Raw genomic sequence first — 19,473 nt, 5'->3', positions numbered from 1 at the left:
TGCATCAAAATGTGTTGCACCTTGTAAATTTACATGGTGCATCTCTATGGTGCAAGTCAAATATATCAAACCGTGTGCATGTGAGTCAAATATATTTACATAGATTTTTTTTCCAAAAATGATGGAACATATAATTTAATTTGCAATTCTAATTTGCGGAAAAAATTAATTAGAGAGAAACATAGACATTACGTAGACATTTAGTTGCCAAGGAGGCATTTTAGACACATAATGGGGAAAAAATTAGCATAGTTTGAAAAAATTAGAAAGTTAGGGAGTGGGCACTGTACGAAAGTAAGAAATAGAAGCACTAACATCATAGGGCATTTGCATGAGGAAAGAGTGGCATCGGTGCTTCAGAGCTCTTCAGCACTGTATATGGTAAAAATGGAATTAACATCCTCTAGAGTTCACATCAAGAAGGGTTTTTTTATTTAACCCTCCTGTGGTGTGTTACTCTAACGACACTGGTGCAAAATAGATCCAAGAGAACCATACTTCTAAAATTAAAAAATATTTCATGGCGATTTTTTTAGGATGCCTTGGAGCATTCTAATACAAGTATCGCATCGATGCTTTGTCTCACTATGGCACCGCTCTATTTTTAAAAATTAAAAACCTCCTAGAAATGCTCTTTCGTAGACGGCCTCAGGCGTTTTAGTATCTTTACTACATCGGTGCATCATTGGAAAATAGCACCGCATTTTTCTAAAATTTAAAAACTATAGTGGCGCTACTTAATGGCATGCAACTCGACATTTTACTACATGAAGGGCATCAGTGCCATCTATTATTCAAGCACTGGTATATGGTGTTATTTAGGGCGCCACATTTTTTTACTTTATAAAAATAATTTTCGATAGTGTGCCATGTTATATGAAACATTGGTTATTTTATTGATAGTAAAGCATTGGTGCGTTTGTATATTTTAGACGTACTCTCCAAAAAACATCTGCTAAAACATCCGACCGCCCACCTTCACTAATGACCTCTGCTACAAATGGATGTTTGGGCTAATTTTATAGGGACTTCTACAAAAACCTCTACTAGAAGGTTTGTTCCTTATAGTGATTGGGCATTATGTCCATCTGGCACGAGAAGTACATCAAGTTATATCTTTAGTGTTGGGTCTGCAACTATTTCCCAATACAACAAGAATCAGAGGTTTGTGGCACTCAGCTCAGTAGAAGTTGAATACATGGTTACAAGTCAATCAACATGAGAAGCAATATGGATGAGGAAAATACTTGTGGGACTATTCAGTGAGGAGTTGGATCTGACAGTGATATATTGTGATAATCATATTTGCATTAATCTCTTCGAGAATTCGATATTTCATGATAGGTCCAAGCACATTGATATCTGGTATCATCATTTGTGGGATTGTGTGCATAGGAGACTTGTGTTGCTACATTTTTTACATTCCAACTGAGGAGCAAGATGCTAACATATTGACAAATGCATTGTCAAAAGGTAAATTCCAATTCCACAAGTGTAGGATAGTGGTGGTATAAAATCTCTTTATTGCTAAGAGGAAGTGTTGAAAAAATGTAGCAAGAAAGGCTCAAGTTGACTTTAGCCTTAGTCAAATTGAGTAAATTGAATTTCCACATCAACGGGGCAACATAGAGCCAGTGAACTAGTGTGATATGGCTCTTGTCACATAGTTGGCTCAGTAAATTCGAGTTAGAGGTCTTGGAGTTTAGTTATGCGTGCATGATTACTAAATTTTAGTAATCAAGTTCAGTTATTTTTAGTTGTATCAAAATTAAATGACCTTTGACTATTGTTTGAGTTTGTTGAAAGTCAGTTGTGGAGTGGGACAATAGTCTAACTTAGAGATCTATTAGTTAACTAATCAATCAACACAAAATATCTAGGGCATGTAGAGAACTGGAGTTCCTCAGCTGAAGTGGAGATGACAAGGCAGTGTAAAATGAGTTGTAAACTAGTCCTGCGCAGAGAAGTGTTGCATGCAATCATTGGTCAATCCTTGGGAATTTCATAATCAATTTGGAGGAAATTTCTAAAGAATAGGGGCCAATTTCATCAAGATTTGAGCAAGGAAATAGGGGCCTTGGTGAGAAAATATTTTCTAAGTGTTGGCTATATCTTATTTATTGAGCACGGAGAATTGTTATTCTTTTGTAGGTTGAGCTCAGCGTTGGAGCTAGCAATTGTAATAGTTTCTCATTCATTGATTAATACAAAGAGGATTTTAGGAGTTTTTCTGAGTTGGTTTCCCTAGAAATCATTGTATTTGTGGTTTTTCTTATTGCATGTCTATGCATGTTATTCTAAACTTTGAATTTCATTCTGCAAATCAGTAAAGTAGAATTGTGTCTCATGATTTTCAGTTAGAATTATTGAGCAGTTGCAATTTCCATCATATTTACACATTTTCATGCTTGGGTCAATTTTTTTAGGTCAAATCCTCCATTGAAGACTTCTAGGGTTTATGTGAAGTTTCCTTGTTCATGTCATAATGTAAAAGACCCTTCTTGTGTTTCATTTGTTAAGAAAGAAATTTATTTTAATGTAAAACAGGTCAATTAGGCCTCCACCACCAAGTTGGTCTTAAACTAGACAAGTCGACCTAGATGAGGGGCATAATATCTTATACAAAGGAAGCAAATTGACCTCATTTGGAGCATTCACTCACTAAGTTTGGTCTGTAGTTATTGGGGCAAGTAAAAAGTGTGAAATTCAAAGAAAAAGGTGGAAAGGGCTAGCAAAGGAGAAGGATATCTCTATCAAGCACAAGAAATCAAAATTATCTCTCTCTCTCTCTCTCTCTCTCTCTCTCTCTCACATGTGAAAATATTAAGATACTAGAAGGATAGAAGTTGTAGTACTTTAGCTCGGCCAAAATTCTAGAGTTTCCAGGGGCCGAAATTCTAGGTTATTATTGGGCTGAAGCTGGTGGACAAGAAGATACTAGTAAAGTATTTTAAATCATATTGGAATGATGGCTTGGTGGAGGACGAAGGACTTTGGGTCTAGGGTCTTGGTATATCTCAACTTGAATTTTCTAGTAGAAGTGTTTGGCTAGGCTTTCCCCTATATAAGGGTTTTAGCCCTAACAGAGTGCCTACATTTGGTGTCTTTGATCTTCATGTTTTTATTTTAACAATTGCTTGATGAAACAAAGATAAAAGAAGAAGATAATAAAGTTACTAAGAATTCAAATATATCACAAGTAATTATCAACATAAGAAAATATTTCGGCCTTTCTAATTTTCTAATATTTCTTTGGTTTTCCTACAACTTATCCCACCATAATGTCATGTGTCCCCTTAGCTTGGTCACTACATATTTGACCTTCTAATTTTCCTCCACATATTCATAATCGAAGTACTTATCCAATGAAATGATCCAATTGAGAAACTCTTCCACATTTAAGTCTCCATCATACATTGGCACCTCCATCTTCACCCTCGACCCTAATTTGGTAACAAAATTTATCAATTGTTCCTATGTCTCTTCTCTTCCTAAAGATCCTTCCATCTCCTCTTCTGAGCACGCATATTTCCTCTCACTCATGTATCCCACATCACGTTCTCTTATTTGGGCTATCTTCATGGCTTCTATTCTGACCTTGATGTGTCTCAACTCGAACCTTAAGTCCTCATCCATCCTATTTCTTTCTCAGCCTCCTCTCCTAGGTGGCATATTTATTGTCACTTAATTATGTTAGCCTTTTCAAATCTTACTGGGCCTTTGGCTCTTCAGAGCTTCCTTGCCTTGATACCACTTAATGTATCCTATCCCCCTTCCCTTTAGATATTATGTGTGTGATCTCACGGTTCTCATTGCAATCATTTGAATTAACTGAAAATAATTCTCCTTGTACATTTATTTCCTCCTTTTGAGTTAAAGTGGAAGCCCCAATTTCTCTTAGACTAACCATGAAAACCTATTGTCCTTTTAGCTTTAGTCTTAACTCATAATTACCATGTGCTCATGGTCAAAACCAAGGGCTTAATACCGAAGGTACTTAAGCCTATATTCCTTGTCCTTCAACATTCTCCAATTATGAAATAATCTCTCAAAAATCTACCTTGTGCATGATCTAGGGTGACAAGGTTGGATATCTTTCCAAACTATTGTATCTAGATTTCACGGCCTAGATATCCATTTTACTTTCGATCCAGGTAATAGGCCTAGATGCCACTCTCATTAGATGACTCTTTAATAATGTTCTATATTCAAGTGTTGGATTTGGATGCAAAAAGGCCTAGATTTCGTGAATCATGCACAACAAAAATTTACTAAAGGAAAATATATCCCTTACCTCGCTCCCGCTTGGTCCCACAATGGATTTGATATGGATATATATGAGCGTATCTAGTATCCGAGCAATTTAACAATGGTACTTGCATTGTGAACCTAGATCTCTTCCAACCTAGATATCCAACTTGATCTCGGGCTTGGGATTTTTGGGAAATTTTATCTTTTCAAAGGTACACCATAGGTCCCATGTTAGATCCACTTTCAACTTAATCTATCCTCCTATTTAGGCATCTGGTTGTTCACAACTTTAGTCTTTTTTTATGTTGAATCAAAATATGTTTTGAGCCATATCTAATACTATCTTGATATAAAGGCCTCTATATTTAGTTTTTCATCCCGCCACAATAAATCGAACCTACAACTACTCTATCTGCTTGATTTTGATGGGAGAAAAAGGGGAGGGTCATGAACTTAGACCCCAATATTCGTAAGTGGAGAAAGGAATTTCAATACATAGAAATCAACATTGATTCAATTTATAGAGTATTTACAGAGTTAATTGATATATTTAGAGTACTTCACTTTCTCTTACTCACCGGGATTACATTTTTTATTTACAAAGGAGATAAAATATCTAATAACGGAATGCAGAGGCCGCTTTTTGGCAGCACATCTCCTAAAATTACACCTTGACATTTTTCTAGAAGCCCCTAACTCATTAATTACAATTGTCCCAGAAAGGGAAATTTAAGCATAACAAAAACAAATATTTGATAGTGAATACCTACAAAGAGATTTTCCTCATGGGAAAAATAAATTTACGAGGATGGTCCTACATTATATACTCCAGCGGTTTAGACTAAAGGTTAGTGTATAATGGACAAAGTATGGAGAATCCTCATTGCCCTTTCAATTGGTTGCTTTTGTTGTGCTTAAATATAGTTCATTATCACACCCTTGAGATTTTTACACTTGATAGTTCAATGGTTTAGTTGATTGTACCAACTTATGGAACATGTGTGAGAAGTATCATCCCTCAAGAGGGTTTTCACTTTAGGGAGCTCCCAACATGTTCTAGCCACAACACTTATTTCTAGAGATATAACTCAAATAAGATGTTGGGTCTCAAGAGTTCCTAATATTTCTTATATTCCTAGGCTCAACAAACTTCCCATATCAACACCAACACCTTTATTTTAGGTGTTATATGACACTGTTGTAGCAGCTACAACCACCCTCCAAAAATTTTCCTTAGCTTCGTTTTGGAGCCTCCCTTCCCACCTTCACAGCAGCTTGCCTTACTTCTTCAAGTTCACAAGATTCAGTGTTTTTCTTGCACAAAGGTAGCGTGTCGATCGCAGCCCAATGCACTCCCCTCATAGGCTGATCACCGAGACTTGGTCCAGCTGCAGGCTGAGCATCTCCCCCAAGAAATTGCTTAATTTTCGAGGGAAGCCAGCCTTCCCTCCAGAAATTGCCCAATTTTGGAGGGAAGCCAACCTTCCCTCCAAAAATTGCACAATCTCGACTAGCAGCCTGCTGGGCTCCAAAATTGTGCAATTTTGCGAGTCAACCCTCACATAGAAAATTGCACAATTTTCCTCAGCAGGGTTGCTCAGCCCAGAATTTGCACAAATCTAGGCAACAATCAACTGCTCTGCCGAGAAATTGTACAAATATCCTAGGCAACCAGCCCAACTCCTAGCAAGAGATATGCATTTTTCCTAGCAGTCGAGTAGTCTCTTAGATGTGCAGCTAAGTTGACCGGTTCCCTCTGGGACTGAGCAAAACTGACTTGCATGCATGGGCTTCTTGTCCCAAGGTAGAATGAAAATGCATCCCTTGTTTCAGGGATCTATGTTTGGCAGTTGGAGGTTACATGCAAAGATCATTTCAGAAACCTCCCACCAAGTGTCACTTTCCCTAGATTTGTGGCATGTGTGTCACAACCTTGATGTTATCAAAACTCATCAACCGGATGCTGGAGAGCTCATTCCTCACATCAAACTTGTAGCTTTGACATTCCACATCACATCTAAGAGTAGTTGGCACATTCATCTTAGATGTTTTTGTGTAAGCCTTCTTTCCATGCCTTGTGTTGCATTTTTGTCGTTTTTTTTTGTTTTCACTTGTATGAGTACTACTTTCTTGATTTATTTGAATTCTTGTTGTTGTTTACATGTATACTAGCTTGTCCTAGCACTGTTTCAGTTTTCGTTTCTATCTCACTATTGTCGCATGCATGAAACTATTTTTCACGAACGGTCACCGATTTGGCGACTCGCCTCACCCACATGCATGTTGTTCTATTTTATGAATCTGTCATTCATCATTTGCATGTGTGATCATTCACTTATGATTACACTCAGTATCACCATGCATTCACACTCACATCCACTTTCAATTGCCCATCGGCGAGTCTAGACAACCTTGGCCCGAACTCTACCTCACCAAGACAACATTGCGTAATCCTGAGAGGGAAGGCTTTGTCTTCCTCTCAAGAAATGTGCATTTCTACCTAGGCACTGTCCTCTAGGCACTATCCACTAAGACTATTTTGCAGATTTATGAGGGACTGTGATTGCTGGCCCAGAAAATTGCGCAATGCAGTCACTGAGCCTACAACCATTTCTAGATGAGATTGCACATTGCGCAATTCCAGCAGTCAGCAACTAGATTGGACTATGCATTGCGCAGTTCCAATAGTCAGTTAGTCTCCTAGCATCCCAGACTGTGCCTGGCGCAGTCTTGTTAGTCGGTGTCCTAACCTCCCGATCGAAATTGTGCAACCTTCATGATCAGTCACATAGGATGTTGCAAGTTAGTTCTCAAGTTTGTCTTGGTTTTCGACTGACAGATTTCTTGCCATGAGTGTTGCCATGTCTCCAAGTATTGCAAGTGTTCATCTACCTCTCAGCAGTGAAGGTACAATGGTTTCCAAGAGAGCAGAGTCAGAGACACCATTCAAAGTATACCTGGAGATGCAGTTGATTAAATGTCTATGAGCTTGCCTTCTCATGAAGATATCAAGGTGTTCGTAGACAAGGACATCAAGATATGACAGTAGCAGAATCACAATGAGCATCATCATGAACAGCAGCTGAAGGAAATATAATGAATGCAATGAACACAACAAATTCAACGAATGAAACGAATGCAACAAATGCAAGAGGAAGGTTGTTGACAACACAAAGGCAAAACAAAGTTGTAAGATCAAGAAAATCCACCAATGATGAAAGAAACTTTGGAGACTCGGGCTATGAGGTGACGGAACGACATGAAGATCGTGTGAAGACAAAGAATGGAAGAAAGAAGGAGTTGCATGTACTGAAGCAACAACTCAAGGAAGAACATGAAGTTGCATGGAAAGACGAATGAGTTGCAGCAGGAACAGGAACAGAAATGGGTGCAACATGCACTCATGGGTCAAACTACGCCCATACACATTATAGATCTATCCCAGTAGCTAACACAGAGCAAATATGGTGAGCAGTGTTATTGATCGTATGCAAGGGATTCATGTCATTGTGTGCACGCATGCGATCCAACCCATTCAACACAATCACCAAGGTGGAGACAAGAAGCAAGTCCAACTGGAGCTGAACATGTAATTGAGCAAGTTGATGTGCATGACCACCAGCACACACTTGAAGATTATCATGAACACTATGCATTAGTGTGTTTCTGGTTCAGCCACACCCAAGATGACCATGCGCATGTTAGCAAGTGAGTTCGATCAAGGAGCCGAACCAATGCATCGGTTGCAACGGAGGCAAAAGTTCGCTTCAACAAGATGTCACCATGGGGTGCATGCATACCATCACAGATAACCAAGCTTGGCATCAGCTCACCACCTTCACCATCATAAGCATGTCAAAGAGTTGGTCTCACCTCAATGGACCAAGTGTCAGTGATGTCTTGGATGGCTTGCTCAAGTCATGTTGTCTCACATGAGTAAATGTGCATTGTAATGTAACGTCATGTCAAGTGTAAGTCAAGTGTCAATAGTTGGATGTAACACTCATATCGTAGATGAAGATTCATGAGGGTAGATGAATTGACACAAAGGGGAATGTCAAGGGTCACCCCATCCTTTGCTATAAATAGTCCCTCATAACTCACTGTATAGGCTATCTTGGAAAGAGCTTGGATAGTATTGTAATGCACCTTGGCTTCTCCATTGAAAGTAGCTAGTTCATCTCTTTGGAGGAGTAGGCAGATGTGGTTGTAATGTTCCACTATTGAGGCTAGCAGGTTTACATGGATGTATTGTATGATTGGAACTTACACTTCTTTATATAATAAGAGCCAACAGGTTTTCATGCATATGTTGTTATTGTGAATGTTATGGTTGCTATAGCATTGTATGTTGTTTAACTTACGTAGTTGTGTATGAACACTTTTGTATGCAATTAAATGAATATTGTTGTAGATGTGCTGTTTGTTTAACCATCACTTTGGATTTCTGGACTAACCTTCTTTCCAACATGTGATGCATCTTCGCTCGTGTTTTCCCTTCCTAGATGAGTACACTTACAGGTTTCCGAGGGGCGCACTCATCTCAGCCCACCTATGTTAGGAACTTCTCATGCACCTTCCTTGACACACTGCAGAAATCATACCCTTGCTACTGATAGAGTTATCTTACTTGCCTCTGTGCGACATCGCAGTCAAGGCATTTCTTTACGGCCCACTATTGGGACCCCTACACCAAATGGTTTGAGGTCTAATTGGGACTTCTTATCAGGGAGATCCCTTGACATGTTTGTGGGTCTAGCACCATCGACATTTTGGCACTAGAAGGAGGGACAAATGACAAGTTGAGTCCTCACATCTGTTTTTAATCTCTACACATCCATCATGACTCACTACCAAGTTGCTCTTTCGGAATGTATGTCTTATGGGAACAATTTCATCATCCTGAAAAGACTCTAGAATAACTTGTCTCATAAAACATTTGATGGTGGAGGCTACGTAGCCTTGGTAAGGCACACAGACAGTGTTGTAGGCTCATGCGAAAGACATGGATTCTTTGAAGAATACATTAGCTGCGCATTGTTCATCTACACACTTCGAGCACACCCAATGAACTGGTGTGCCACACTGCCCGAAAAATCTATTCATTCTCTTGATCATCTGGTCGCAGAGATAGATCATGCTTTCAATCACTTTAACTATCAAGCACTCAACAAAGAAATTCTGAAATTATGGAAAGCACTCGATGAATCCGTTGAACAGTTTCACACACGCTTTTGTAATCTTGCATACCGATTCCCAGAAGATGATATTTATTGGGAATTTGCATGAAGGAAGATTTGAGTATCTTTTTCACGTATTCGAACCCCGCTCAGCACACTTCGGTGATGGAGCTATGCAATCAAAGACAAGCACAGTTGCTATCACAAATGACTATCCGTCTTCACCTCATCAAACTGCTCCACCACCACAGAGTGATGTGGGAGATCATGCACACATCTCTAGTGAACTGTCACATCCTCCCACCCCACCTTCTTTTGAGATTCGCGCAGATTTGGCTTGCAAGCTTGTTGGTTATCACATGGACTCATTTCCTCAGCCTCCGTCCTCGCGTTCTGTTGATCCTCCAGATTGTACTATCTTGTGTTATCCCATTCCGGACTCCTCACTTGTTGTGAAAGAGGATCAGGTTGTCGACGGAGTTGGTGTTATGCAGCCAACCTGTGCCATCATTCATGATGAGTGTGTGTGGGAATCTAAAGAAGAGTTTGTGGTGAAGGATGACTCCCTTCCAGTCACACCTCATCCACTTCATCTTGACATCCCTTGTGATTTTGCCACTATTGATTTGCCTTGTGAAAAATCATTTCCAGACGCTTCTACTTCCGATCATTCACAGGACATGTTGGATGTTAGTCTGTCATTACAGTGTGGAGAGGACACATATTCGTTGGAAAATCCATCCAATACGTCATTTATATTTCTTAGAAACACATAGGGTGAACATATTTGCTTCTCATCTACCCCTCTGCCCTATTCATCAAATCCTGAGGATGCCGACAAGCATATTGAATTTTCTGATCTTGGTTGTCATGATCTATTCACTTCCTCATCTGATCACGATGTTGATTCAATAATTTTTAATCGGTCCAAGACACTGGTATAATGTGATCTATCTATCAATGAAGTCAAAACCCACCATACTGTCGAGGCACTTCAGCTCGAGCTGACGGTTATGTCAGTCCCTCACTGTCGTGAGATTGGTTTAACTTCTGGTCAGGAAATTGTTGAAACACTCAAGGATCCTCATCACTCTCTGCTTTGCATAGAAGATCAACCAAACACCCAGATCTCACTTCCTCCACTCGAACTACATGATCTCATCGCTCATTAATAGGAGGAATCTTACACAACAAGCACACATGCACAACACAAGTGGTCTATCGTTCTCACGTTTTCTTGCATGTCACAGTCAAGAGAATGCATACACTCAACATCTGCACGCAGTGTAGCACAACATCATGGTAGCACCACAGAATGAATGTCATGCACTTTCACTCATCTTTGTTCTGTGGTTGCTTGTAAGCTCGCAGTGTGTTTGTCTTCATTGTTACATCTTTCTTGTTTGCTGGTTCGCACAACTGTCTTGTTTGTGAACCATGCCTTCACCAACATGGGTCAACCAATCCACTGGTGGATGCATTGGAAGTATCACTTCACATTAGATGACCCATGCACTATTAGCTTAAGAGTAGGAGTAGTGTTTTGTTTTGAGTTGTTTTCTTGCATGCTTGTTTACTTACTTCCTTTGTTTGTTTGTATGTCTTCTTGCTTTTTTTTACATGCTTTTCTTTCACTCTTGCTTTGGTTTGTTGTTTGTTAGTTCGCCTGTTTCGTTCATAGGTTAGTTTCACATGAAACCATGTATGACTCTTGAAACGAGCTTAGTGAAGTACAAGAGGGCTTGTACAACTATCACTACTTGGTTATCTATCATCTTTCCTCTGTATGAAGAACTTGTTACTTTTTGTCCATGATACGTCAAAGGAAAATACGTATTGTTCGAACTGAACCTTGGTGAAAACATGACGCTTGCACGCTAACTAGTGTTACCTTCTCTAATCGGTTGTTTTTGGTTTTGTCAGCTCAGTCAAGTAGTGTAAGGTGAGGGGGAAAACCTAAACAGGCACATGAGAGATATAAAAAACTACTTCTCTGTTGGAACAATATCTTTTTCTCTCAATAAGTCGGGATCCCTCTTCTGCCTCTAAAATGAATAAGTGTTATGCATAGTTGAAAAAAAAAGGTGAAAAAAGTTCAAAAAAATTGAAAAATGAATAAGGCGAAGGAAGAGAAAGGCTTCCTACGTAGAGAGGTGATGAAAAAGTAACTCCACCAGGGTATGGACTAGGCTCGCTAGCAGCGGATCCATGCTTCTATTCCTATGTGACTCTGTTGGGGTACTGTCCAGGTCTGCTGGAAGCGGAGCAACACCAGAGATGAAACTAAAACTCTGACAACTATACTGCTTGTGCACCAATATACCTCTCAACCCCAATCGAAACAACTATGTTGCCTTGGCCTAGAATGTGTGTTAATCAACCAAGAGATTTGCAGATCCAACATCTTACAATCAAGCTAGTGTGAAGCCAAGACGAACTGAGAACTAAACAATACTTCTGGAGGTGTTAGACTTGCTTTTCATGGACAAGGTCCATTCAAAGAGATGTAGTTCTACCAGTGTGTCACCAAGTGTTGTATGACTACAACCACCCTCCAAAATTTTGCCTTAGCTTCATTTTGGAGCCCTCCTTCCAACCTTCATAGCATCTTTCCTTGTTTCCTCAAGTTCACAAGCTTCAGTGTTTTTCTTGCACAAAGGAAGCTTGTCAATCACAGCCTGATGCACTCCCCTCATAGGCTAATCACCCGGACTTGGTCCAACTACAGTCTAAGAAGCTGCCCCAAGAAATTGCGCAATTCTGGAGGGCAACCAGCCTTCCCTCCAAAAATTACGCAATCCTGACTCGCAGCGTGCTCGGTTCTAGAATTGCACAATTATGTCAATCAACCCTCACAGAGAAAATTGCGTAATTTTCCCCAGTAGGGCTGCTCAGCCTAGAATTTGTGCAAATCTGGGCAGCAATCAACTTCTCTGCCCAGAAATTGCGCAAATCTCCTGGGTATCCAACCCAACTCCTAGCCCAAAATGTGCATTTTTCCCTAGTAGTCAAGTAGGCTCTTGCATGTGCACCTGAGTTGACTGTTCCCTTCGAGACCGAGCAAAACTAACTTGGATGCATCAGCTGCTTCTCCCAAGGCAGCATTCAAAGGAGTCCCTTGTTTCAGGGATACATGTTTAGCAGTTGTAGGTTACATGAAAGGATCATTTCAGAAACCTCCCACCAAGTTTCACTTTCCCTAGATTTGTGGCATGCGTGTCACAACCTCGATGTTATCAAAATGCATCAAACAGATGTTGCAGATCTCATTCCTCACATCAACCTTGCATATATGATAGCCCACATCACATTAAGAGCAATTGGCACATGCCGCTTAGCTGTTTTGGGGAAGTCTGCTTTCCATGCCATGTGTTGCATTTCTATCACCTTTTGTGTTTTCGCTTGTGTGAGTACTCTTTGCTTGATTTCTTTGAACGCTTACTGTCATTTAATGTATACTAGCTTTTCCTAGCACTGTTTAAGTTTTCATTGCTATCTCACTGCTGTCACATGCATGAAACTGTTTTTCACGAATGGTCGCCGATTCGGCAACTCACCTCACCCACATGCATGTTGTTCTGTTTTCTGAATTTGTAATTTTCCGTTTTCATGGATGATCAATCACTTATGATTACACTCAGTATCACCATGAATTCACACTCACATCCACTTTCAGTTGCCCGTTAGCGAGTCTAGGCAGCCTTGGTCCGGACTCTGCCTCACCTAGAGCCTCACCAAGACAACATTGCGCAATCCTGAGAGGGAAAGCTCTATCTTACTCTCAGGAAATGCGCATTTCTACCAAGGCACTGTCCTACAGGACTATTTTTCACATTTCTGAGGGACAGTGACTGTTGGCCCAAAAAATTGCAGAATGTAGTCACTGAGCATGTAGCCATTTTTAGTTGAGATTGTTCATTCCACAATTCCAGCAGTCAGCAGCCAGATTGGACTGTGCATTGTGCAGTTCCAGTAATCAGTCAGTCTCCTACCAGCCCAAACAATGCCTTGCGTAGTCTTGGCAGTTAGTCTCTCGACCTCTTGGCCGAAATTGCGCACCTTCATGATGAGTCACACAAGTATGTTGCAAATTAGTTCTCAAGTTTGTCTTGGTTTTCGACTGACAGATTTCTTGCCATGATTGTTTCCATGTCTCCAAGTATTTCAGGTGTTCATCTACCTCTCAGCAGTGCAATTACAATAGTTTCTAAGAGAGCAGAGTCGGAGACACCATTCAGAGCACACCTGGAGATGCAGTTGATCAAATTTCTATGAGCTTGCCTTCTCACGAAGATATCAAGTTGTTCATAGACAAGGACATCAAGATATGACAACAGCAACATCACAACGAGCAGCATTACGAACAACAACTCAAGGAAGCATACCGAATGCAACAAACGTAATGAATGCAATGAATGCAAGAGGAAGGTTGTTGACAATACAGAGGCGGAACAAAGTTGCAAGCTCAAGCAGATCCACTGATGATGAAAACAACTTTGGAGAGTTAGGCTATGAGGTGACGACGGGAGATGAAGATCATGCGAAGACAGAGAATGGAACAAATAAGGAGTTGCATGTGCTGAAGCAGCAACTCAAGGAAGAATGTGAAGCTGCACAGTAGACGAAAGAGTTGTAGCAGGAACAGGAACAACAGTCGGCACAACGTGCACTCACAGATGAAATTGCGCCCATACAAGTTATAGATCTATCCCAGCAACTGACACAAAGTAGACATGGTGAGCAGTGTTGTTAATTGCATGCAAGGAATTCATGTCATTGTGTGCACACATGCGATCCAACCCATTCAGCACACTCATAGAGGCAGAGACAAGAAGCAAGTCCAACTGGAGCTAAACATGTACTTCGACAAGTTGATGCGCATGAAAACCAACACACACTTGAAGATCAACACGGATACTATGCATCAGTGTGTTGTCGGTTCAGCCTCATCCAAGAAGACCATGGACATGTTAGTAAATGAGTTGGATGAAGGAGATGAACTAATGCACCGGTTGCAATGGAGGCTAGAGTTCGCTTCGGTAAGATTTCATCATGGGGTGCATGCACACCATCATGGATGACTAAGCTTGGCATCAACTCACCACCTTCACCATCATAAGCATGTCAAAGAGTTGGTCTCACCTCAACGGACCGATTGTCAATGATGTCTTGCATGGATTGCTCAAGCCATGTTGTCTCACATGGGTATATGTACATTGTAATGTAACATCATGTCAAGTGTAAGTCAAGTGTCAATAGTTGGATGTAACAATCATAGAGTAGATGAAGAGTCATGAGGGTAGATGAACTGTCAAAATGGGGAATGTCAAGGGTCACCCTACCCTTTGCTATAAATAGTCCCTTATAACTCATTGTATAGGCTTTTGGTCAACCAAGCTTCTGATAAGACTATCTTGGAAAGAGCTTGGGCAATATTGTAACGCACCTTGGCTTCTCCACTGAATGGAGCTGGTTCATCTCTTTGGAGGAGCAGACGGATGTGGCTATAACGTTCCACTATTCGGGTTAGCAGGTTTACATGGATGTATTGTATGATTGGAACTTACACTTCTTTATATAATAAGAGTCAGCATGTTTTCATGCATATGTTGTTATTGTAGTTGGACTCTTCCGGTTGTTGTAGAAATGTACGTTGTTTAACTTACGTAGTTGTGTATCAACACTTTTGTATGCAATTATATGAATCTTATTGTAGATGTGCCGTTGGTTTAACCATCACTTTGGATTGCCAGACTGACCTTCTTTCCAGCTTGTGATGCATCTTCGGTCATGTGTTCCCTTCCGAGCTGAGTAGACTTATGGGTTGCCAAGGGGCACACTCATCTCAACCACATGTGTTAGGAACCTCCCATGCACCTTCCTTGACTCACTGCGGTGGTCACACCCTTGCTACTGACAGAGTTATCTTACTTGCCTCTATGCGACATCGAAGTCAAGGCATTGTTTTACGACCCACTATTGGGACTTCTTACCGGGGAGATCCCCTTGACATGTTGGGAGGTCCAACACCATCAAGAGAAACCTAGTACCCAACTTCCTCATCCATAAGTTACTATGACCATGTTAAGGGAGTCTTGACTACTCTTAAACGTGGTAAGATATCGTGTGATTGACTCTAAATCATTCCTACAACCTTAAGACATGTACATATATCTCAATAATGAGCCTTCATTATTGTTCCTTAAATTTGATTAGCTCATTTTAACCATTCTCAAAACCCTTAGTTTAAACTTCTCTTATGCAAACTCATTTTAAATGTAGAGTGCCTTCTTCCTATTTAATAGTATTTCTGAAATTGTTTCTTTCCCTCCTTATTAAAAAAAATAATTTTTATATATACAAATCAATTACAGTAATTATACTTATGTATTTATTATTATCACTTTGAAAACTCATTTATAACCATTCTTTTTAAATACATCATTATCATCTCATTTATCATTGTTTCAGTTTATTGTCCACTCCATAACAGAAAAGATTATCATCACAACTCACCACACAACCAACAACACATTCTCAAATTTTAAATTCATAATTCTAAAAAATAGAATCCCCATGTGAAAGACCATTAAGAATGATATTTATATTTGATGTCCAACAAACAAACAAAATATACGCCCTCTAAAAATGATATTTATATTTGATATCCAACAAACAAACAAAATATACGCCCTCTAAAAATAACGAACAATGCCAACCGGAATAAAAAGGACAATCATCTGGTCATATTACGATCGGTCCTTTTTCGACTTTATACTCCACTTAAATTTATTTATTTATTTTATACGAGCTCTATTTATTTATTTGTTTTCTTATTTATTTGTTTTTATTTTTTTTAACCATGGGAAAGCATTATTTATCATTGTTATCAAAAAGCATTTAGAATTGTGTGTTTGTAATTTTTAAGTGGGTATAGTTTTACTCAGGTCGAATATTTCTGTAGGTTGAATTATTAATTATTTCTCTTGGTTTTTAATGAAAACTAATTTTTAACCCAACAAAAATGACAATTATTTTTGTAGGTTGAATTGTTAATTATTTCTCCGGTTTTTAAAGAAAACTAATTCTTAACCAAACAAAAATACAATTTCAAGACCTACTCTATGCCGTCAAACAATTTAACTGAAAAGAATAAACTCTAACTACCTATACTCTATCTACTATGTATATTGGCATGTTCATTTTTTTATTAATATTAATAAATTATTAAATATTTAAAAAAAATTATTAATTAAAATATTGTTTTTTACAATTTTATTTTACTAAAATCTATAAAACAATTTCTCAAAATACACTTTAAATTTATTCTAACAGTCTGAAAAGCCTAGCCTATCCGGCACTTAGACTTTGCGGTTTAAACAACCTAACCTTTACCGTTTAAACAACCTAAAATATCGCCCAGCAAAATTTATTGAAAAAAGAAATGAAAAAAGTGACCATGAAAAGGTCATCTCATCTCGTTAGACTCGGCAAAAGTATCGTACATAAATGAAACTCTACCGGTTTAAACTGTCATTAATTACGATTTGACAGTGGAAAGAATCAAGAAAATGACAGCCGATTGTAGGATAAGTTTTAACACATTCAAGAAAACTTCCGAAAATCTGAAAAACAACATTAACGTCAAATTAAGATACATAGATTAATTGCAACTGGTTTCTTGAATGGCCATGAGGAACAATAAGTTGGGAATCATTTCCTTCTCTGGATATTACAACCTGAACCACTCTTTACACATAATGCCATCCAGTTTTGGCCATCCAAGCAAAATCTACTTATGAAAATAGATATCTATATATATCTCTATATATATAGATATATAATTCTATCATTCGACCCAGATCGAAAGATCCCAAGCCTCCAGTACAGACAGGACGGAGCATTTGCATAAGAAAATTTCAGACAGGAATGTCTTTCTTGCCGGGCTGATCCGCTGCCTTTAGGGTTTTGGCAATCAATTTCTGTGCGCGTTTGCTTCGAGCTTCGATTCGCATGCTGTCACTCTTGTCCATCTTCCTGTAAGGCTTCTTCAATTTCAATCCCTTTATCTTCGATTTCAGGTTGTACACCAGATTCTCCAAATGATTCCCCATACCTTCAAAATCCCCTCCACCAAAAAAAACACAATCCACTGCCTGGAATGCTTTGACCTTCAAAAGAATTCCCTTCTTGTCAATTCTCCTTCATTCATTCCTTTCAGATTGCCTTGCTTTCTTACAGACATTGTTACTGCACCCAATTCAGAGCTCTCTTGAATCCTGCATTCTCTGACACACACAAAAGAAAAACAGAAAAGAAACCATGCATTCAAAAATGATTATTCATTTTCCATATCCGTTACCAAACCTAAAAACGGAGAAACAAACCATTATTTGTTATCCATATCTGTTGCAAACCCTAAAATCGTGGACACAAACCATCTGAAAATCTTGAAATGTTAAACAGGCCATCATCACTTATTTCAAAGAATAATACAGGAAGCACACTAAACCAAAACACCCTAATCGCCTGAAACGTTTGGAATGAATGCAAAATCTTCCCTCATACTTCTCCCTTAGGGTTTTGCAGAAGAACCCAACTTGTTCACTTAATTTTCGGTGAAATCGAGGGAATTTTTGGAATCTTAAATTTAGTGCAGAAATCTGTTACTCTAAATTTTTCAGTGAGCTTATGAGCTTAATCCAGTAGTCTAAAGAGGGAAATTTAGCGTCATCCAGTAGTCTAAAGAGAGAAATTTCGAAAACAATAGAAATTACTACAGAATTTTGACAAAATTCAATGGAATTTTTGGAAATCCAAGTTACAGCTATCAAACTTCAATATTTTATACACTATTTTTGGAATTAAATTAAACACATTCTAACTAAAAATGTAAGCAAAATTGTCACTTCCCTAGACAAATCCCATTCAAAATTCATTTTAAACAACAGTATCTTACCAAAAATGATATTAAATTCCAAAAAAATAAAAAACTTCTCATAGTTAGACTGCTGCTTACCTTCCCATTGACTCTGCAGGTGTGCTTCTCCATTAGGGTTTTGCAGAAGAAGCCAATCGCACTCCACTGAAAATACTTATTACAAACTCGGTTGCCGATCAACACATAACCATCCCACCGACTCTGCTGCTGGTATACTCCTCCCTTAGGGTATACTTCTACCTTAGGGTTTTGCAGAAGAAGCCAATCGCACTTCACTGAAAGTACTTATTACAAACTGGGTTGCCATTGGACATATTTACCATCCCACCGACTCTGCTGCTGGTCTCTATATGGAGTGCGGTAGGTGGGCGCACATTCTCATTGCAGAAGTTGAAAGCAACTTATCATCCAGTTATTTTGGTCCTTGTCCAACAAGAAGATCTTCGAATCCACGCCATTCCTGATTTTTCATTTAATCGAATCCTCACCATTAACGATTTCTGTCTCTTTCAGTACATTGTAATTTCAAAAGTCCATGATATTGTCACAGGTGACGACACTTTCTCCATTATTTTTTGTTTTTTAGTTCTGCTGTCGCTGCATTGTTTTGTTTTAACACAGCGACTTTGATTTTTTCGGTCCGGCTGCGTTGGGTTTCATGTCAAATCTATGCCATCAATTTCAAACTGGCAAAATTTTCAACCTTCTAGATCTTCACATGTTTTCCTATTCCAGCCTGCCATATCAATTACAGCCTCCTTCTTTGACTGATCGGTTAGTTATTTCTCTTCTCCATGAACGTGTCATGTTCTAAGCCATTATATTATGCTTGATCTACATGTCCAGGAATAAGTTAATGGTTTCCTCTGCTGAATTAGCGAACCTGTAGCATAGAATAAGCCCAAATAAAAAAAGAGGTCAAAATTCTATATGCTTATCATTCTATTAAAACATATAATATAAGGGCAGTGGGCACGATTATCATGTTCAGGTCTGGTTTTCAATCTTTGACTTTTTATTTTTCTATATTTTCTATAAGTCAAACGTTACCTCGATGATGGAGCACCAACTAAACACTGTTTTAAAATCTTTAACTTCTCA

At 39.0% G+C, this 19,473-nt stretch overlaps 1 protein-coding gene across 1 annotated transcript; it reads right to left on the bottom strand.

The window, feature by feature from the left end:
• Positions 1–17,075: 17,075 nt before the first annotated feature.
• On the bottom strand, positions 17,076–18,756 carry LOC149244409 (uncharacterized). Its single transcript, XM_089367996.1, has 2 exons — positions 18,451–18,756; positions 17,076–17,719 (listed from the first exon to the last, which is right to left on the bottom strand). Exon 2 carries the CDS (start codon positions 17,543–17,545, stop codon positions 17,351–17,353), a length of 195 nt encoding a protein of 64 aa, XP_089224122.1. The 5' UTR covers positions 17,546–17,719; positions 18,451–18,756; the 3' UTR covers positions 17,076–17,350.
• Positions 18,757–19,473: the final 717 nt, after the last annotated feature.

The sequence above is a fragment of the Pinus tabuliformis genome, chromosome 8, assembly GCF_031772625.1.
Source record: "Pinus tabuliformis cultivar Carrire ecotype Pingquan chromosome 8, CPIR1, whole genome shotgun sequence".
Classification (NCBI taxonomy): Eukaryota; Viridiplantae; Streptophyta; class Pinopsida; order Pinales; family Pinaceae; genus Pinus; species Pinus tabuliformis.
Note: the sequence above shows the minus strand (reverse complement) of the source record. Positions and strands in the feature narration are given on the sequence as shown.

Excerpts from the sequence above, each read along its gene's own strand:
- LOC149244409 (XM_089367996.1), bottom strand. The coding sequence starts at position 17,545 with ATGGGGAATCATTTGGAGAATCTGGTGTACAACCTGAAATCGAAGATA.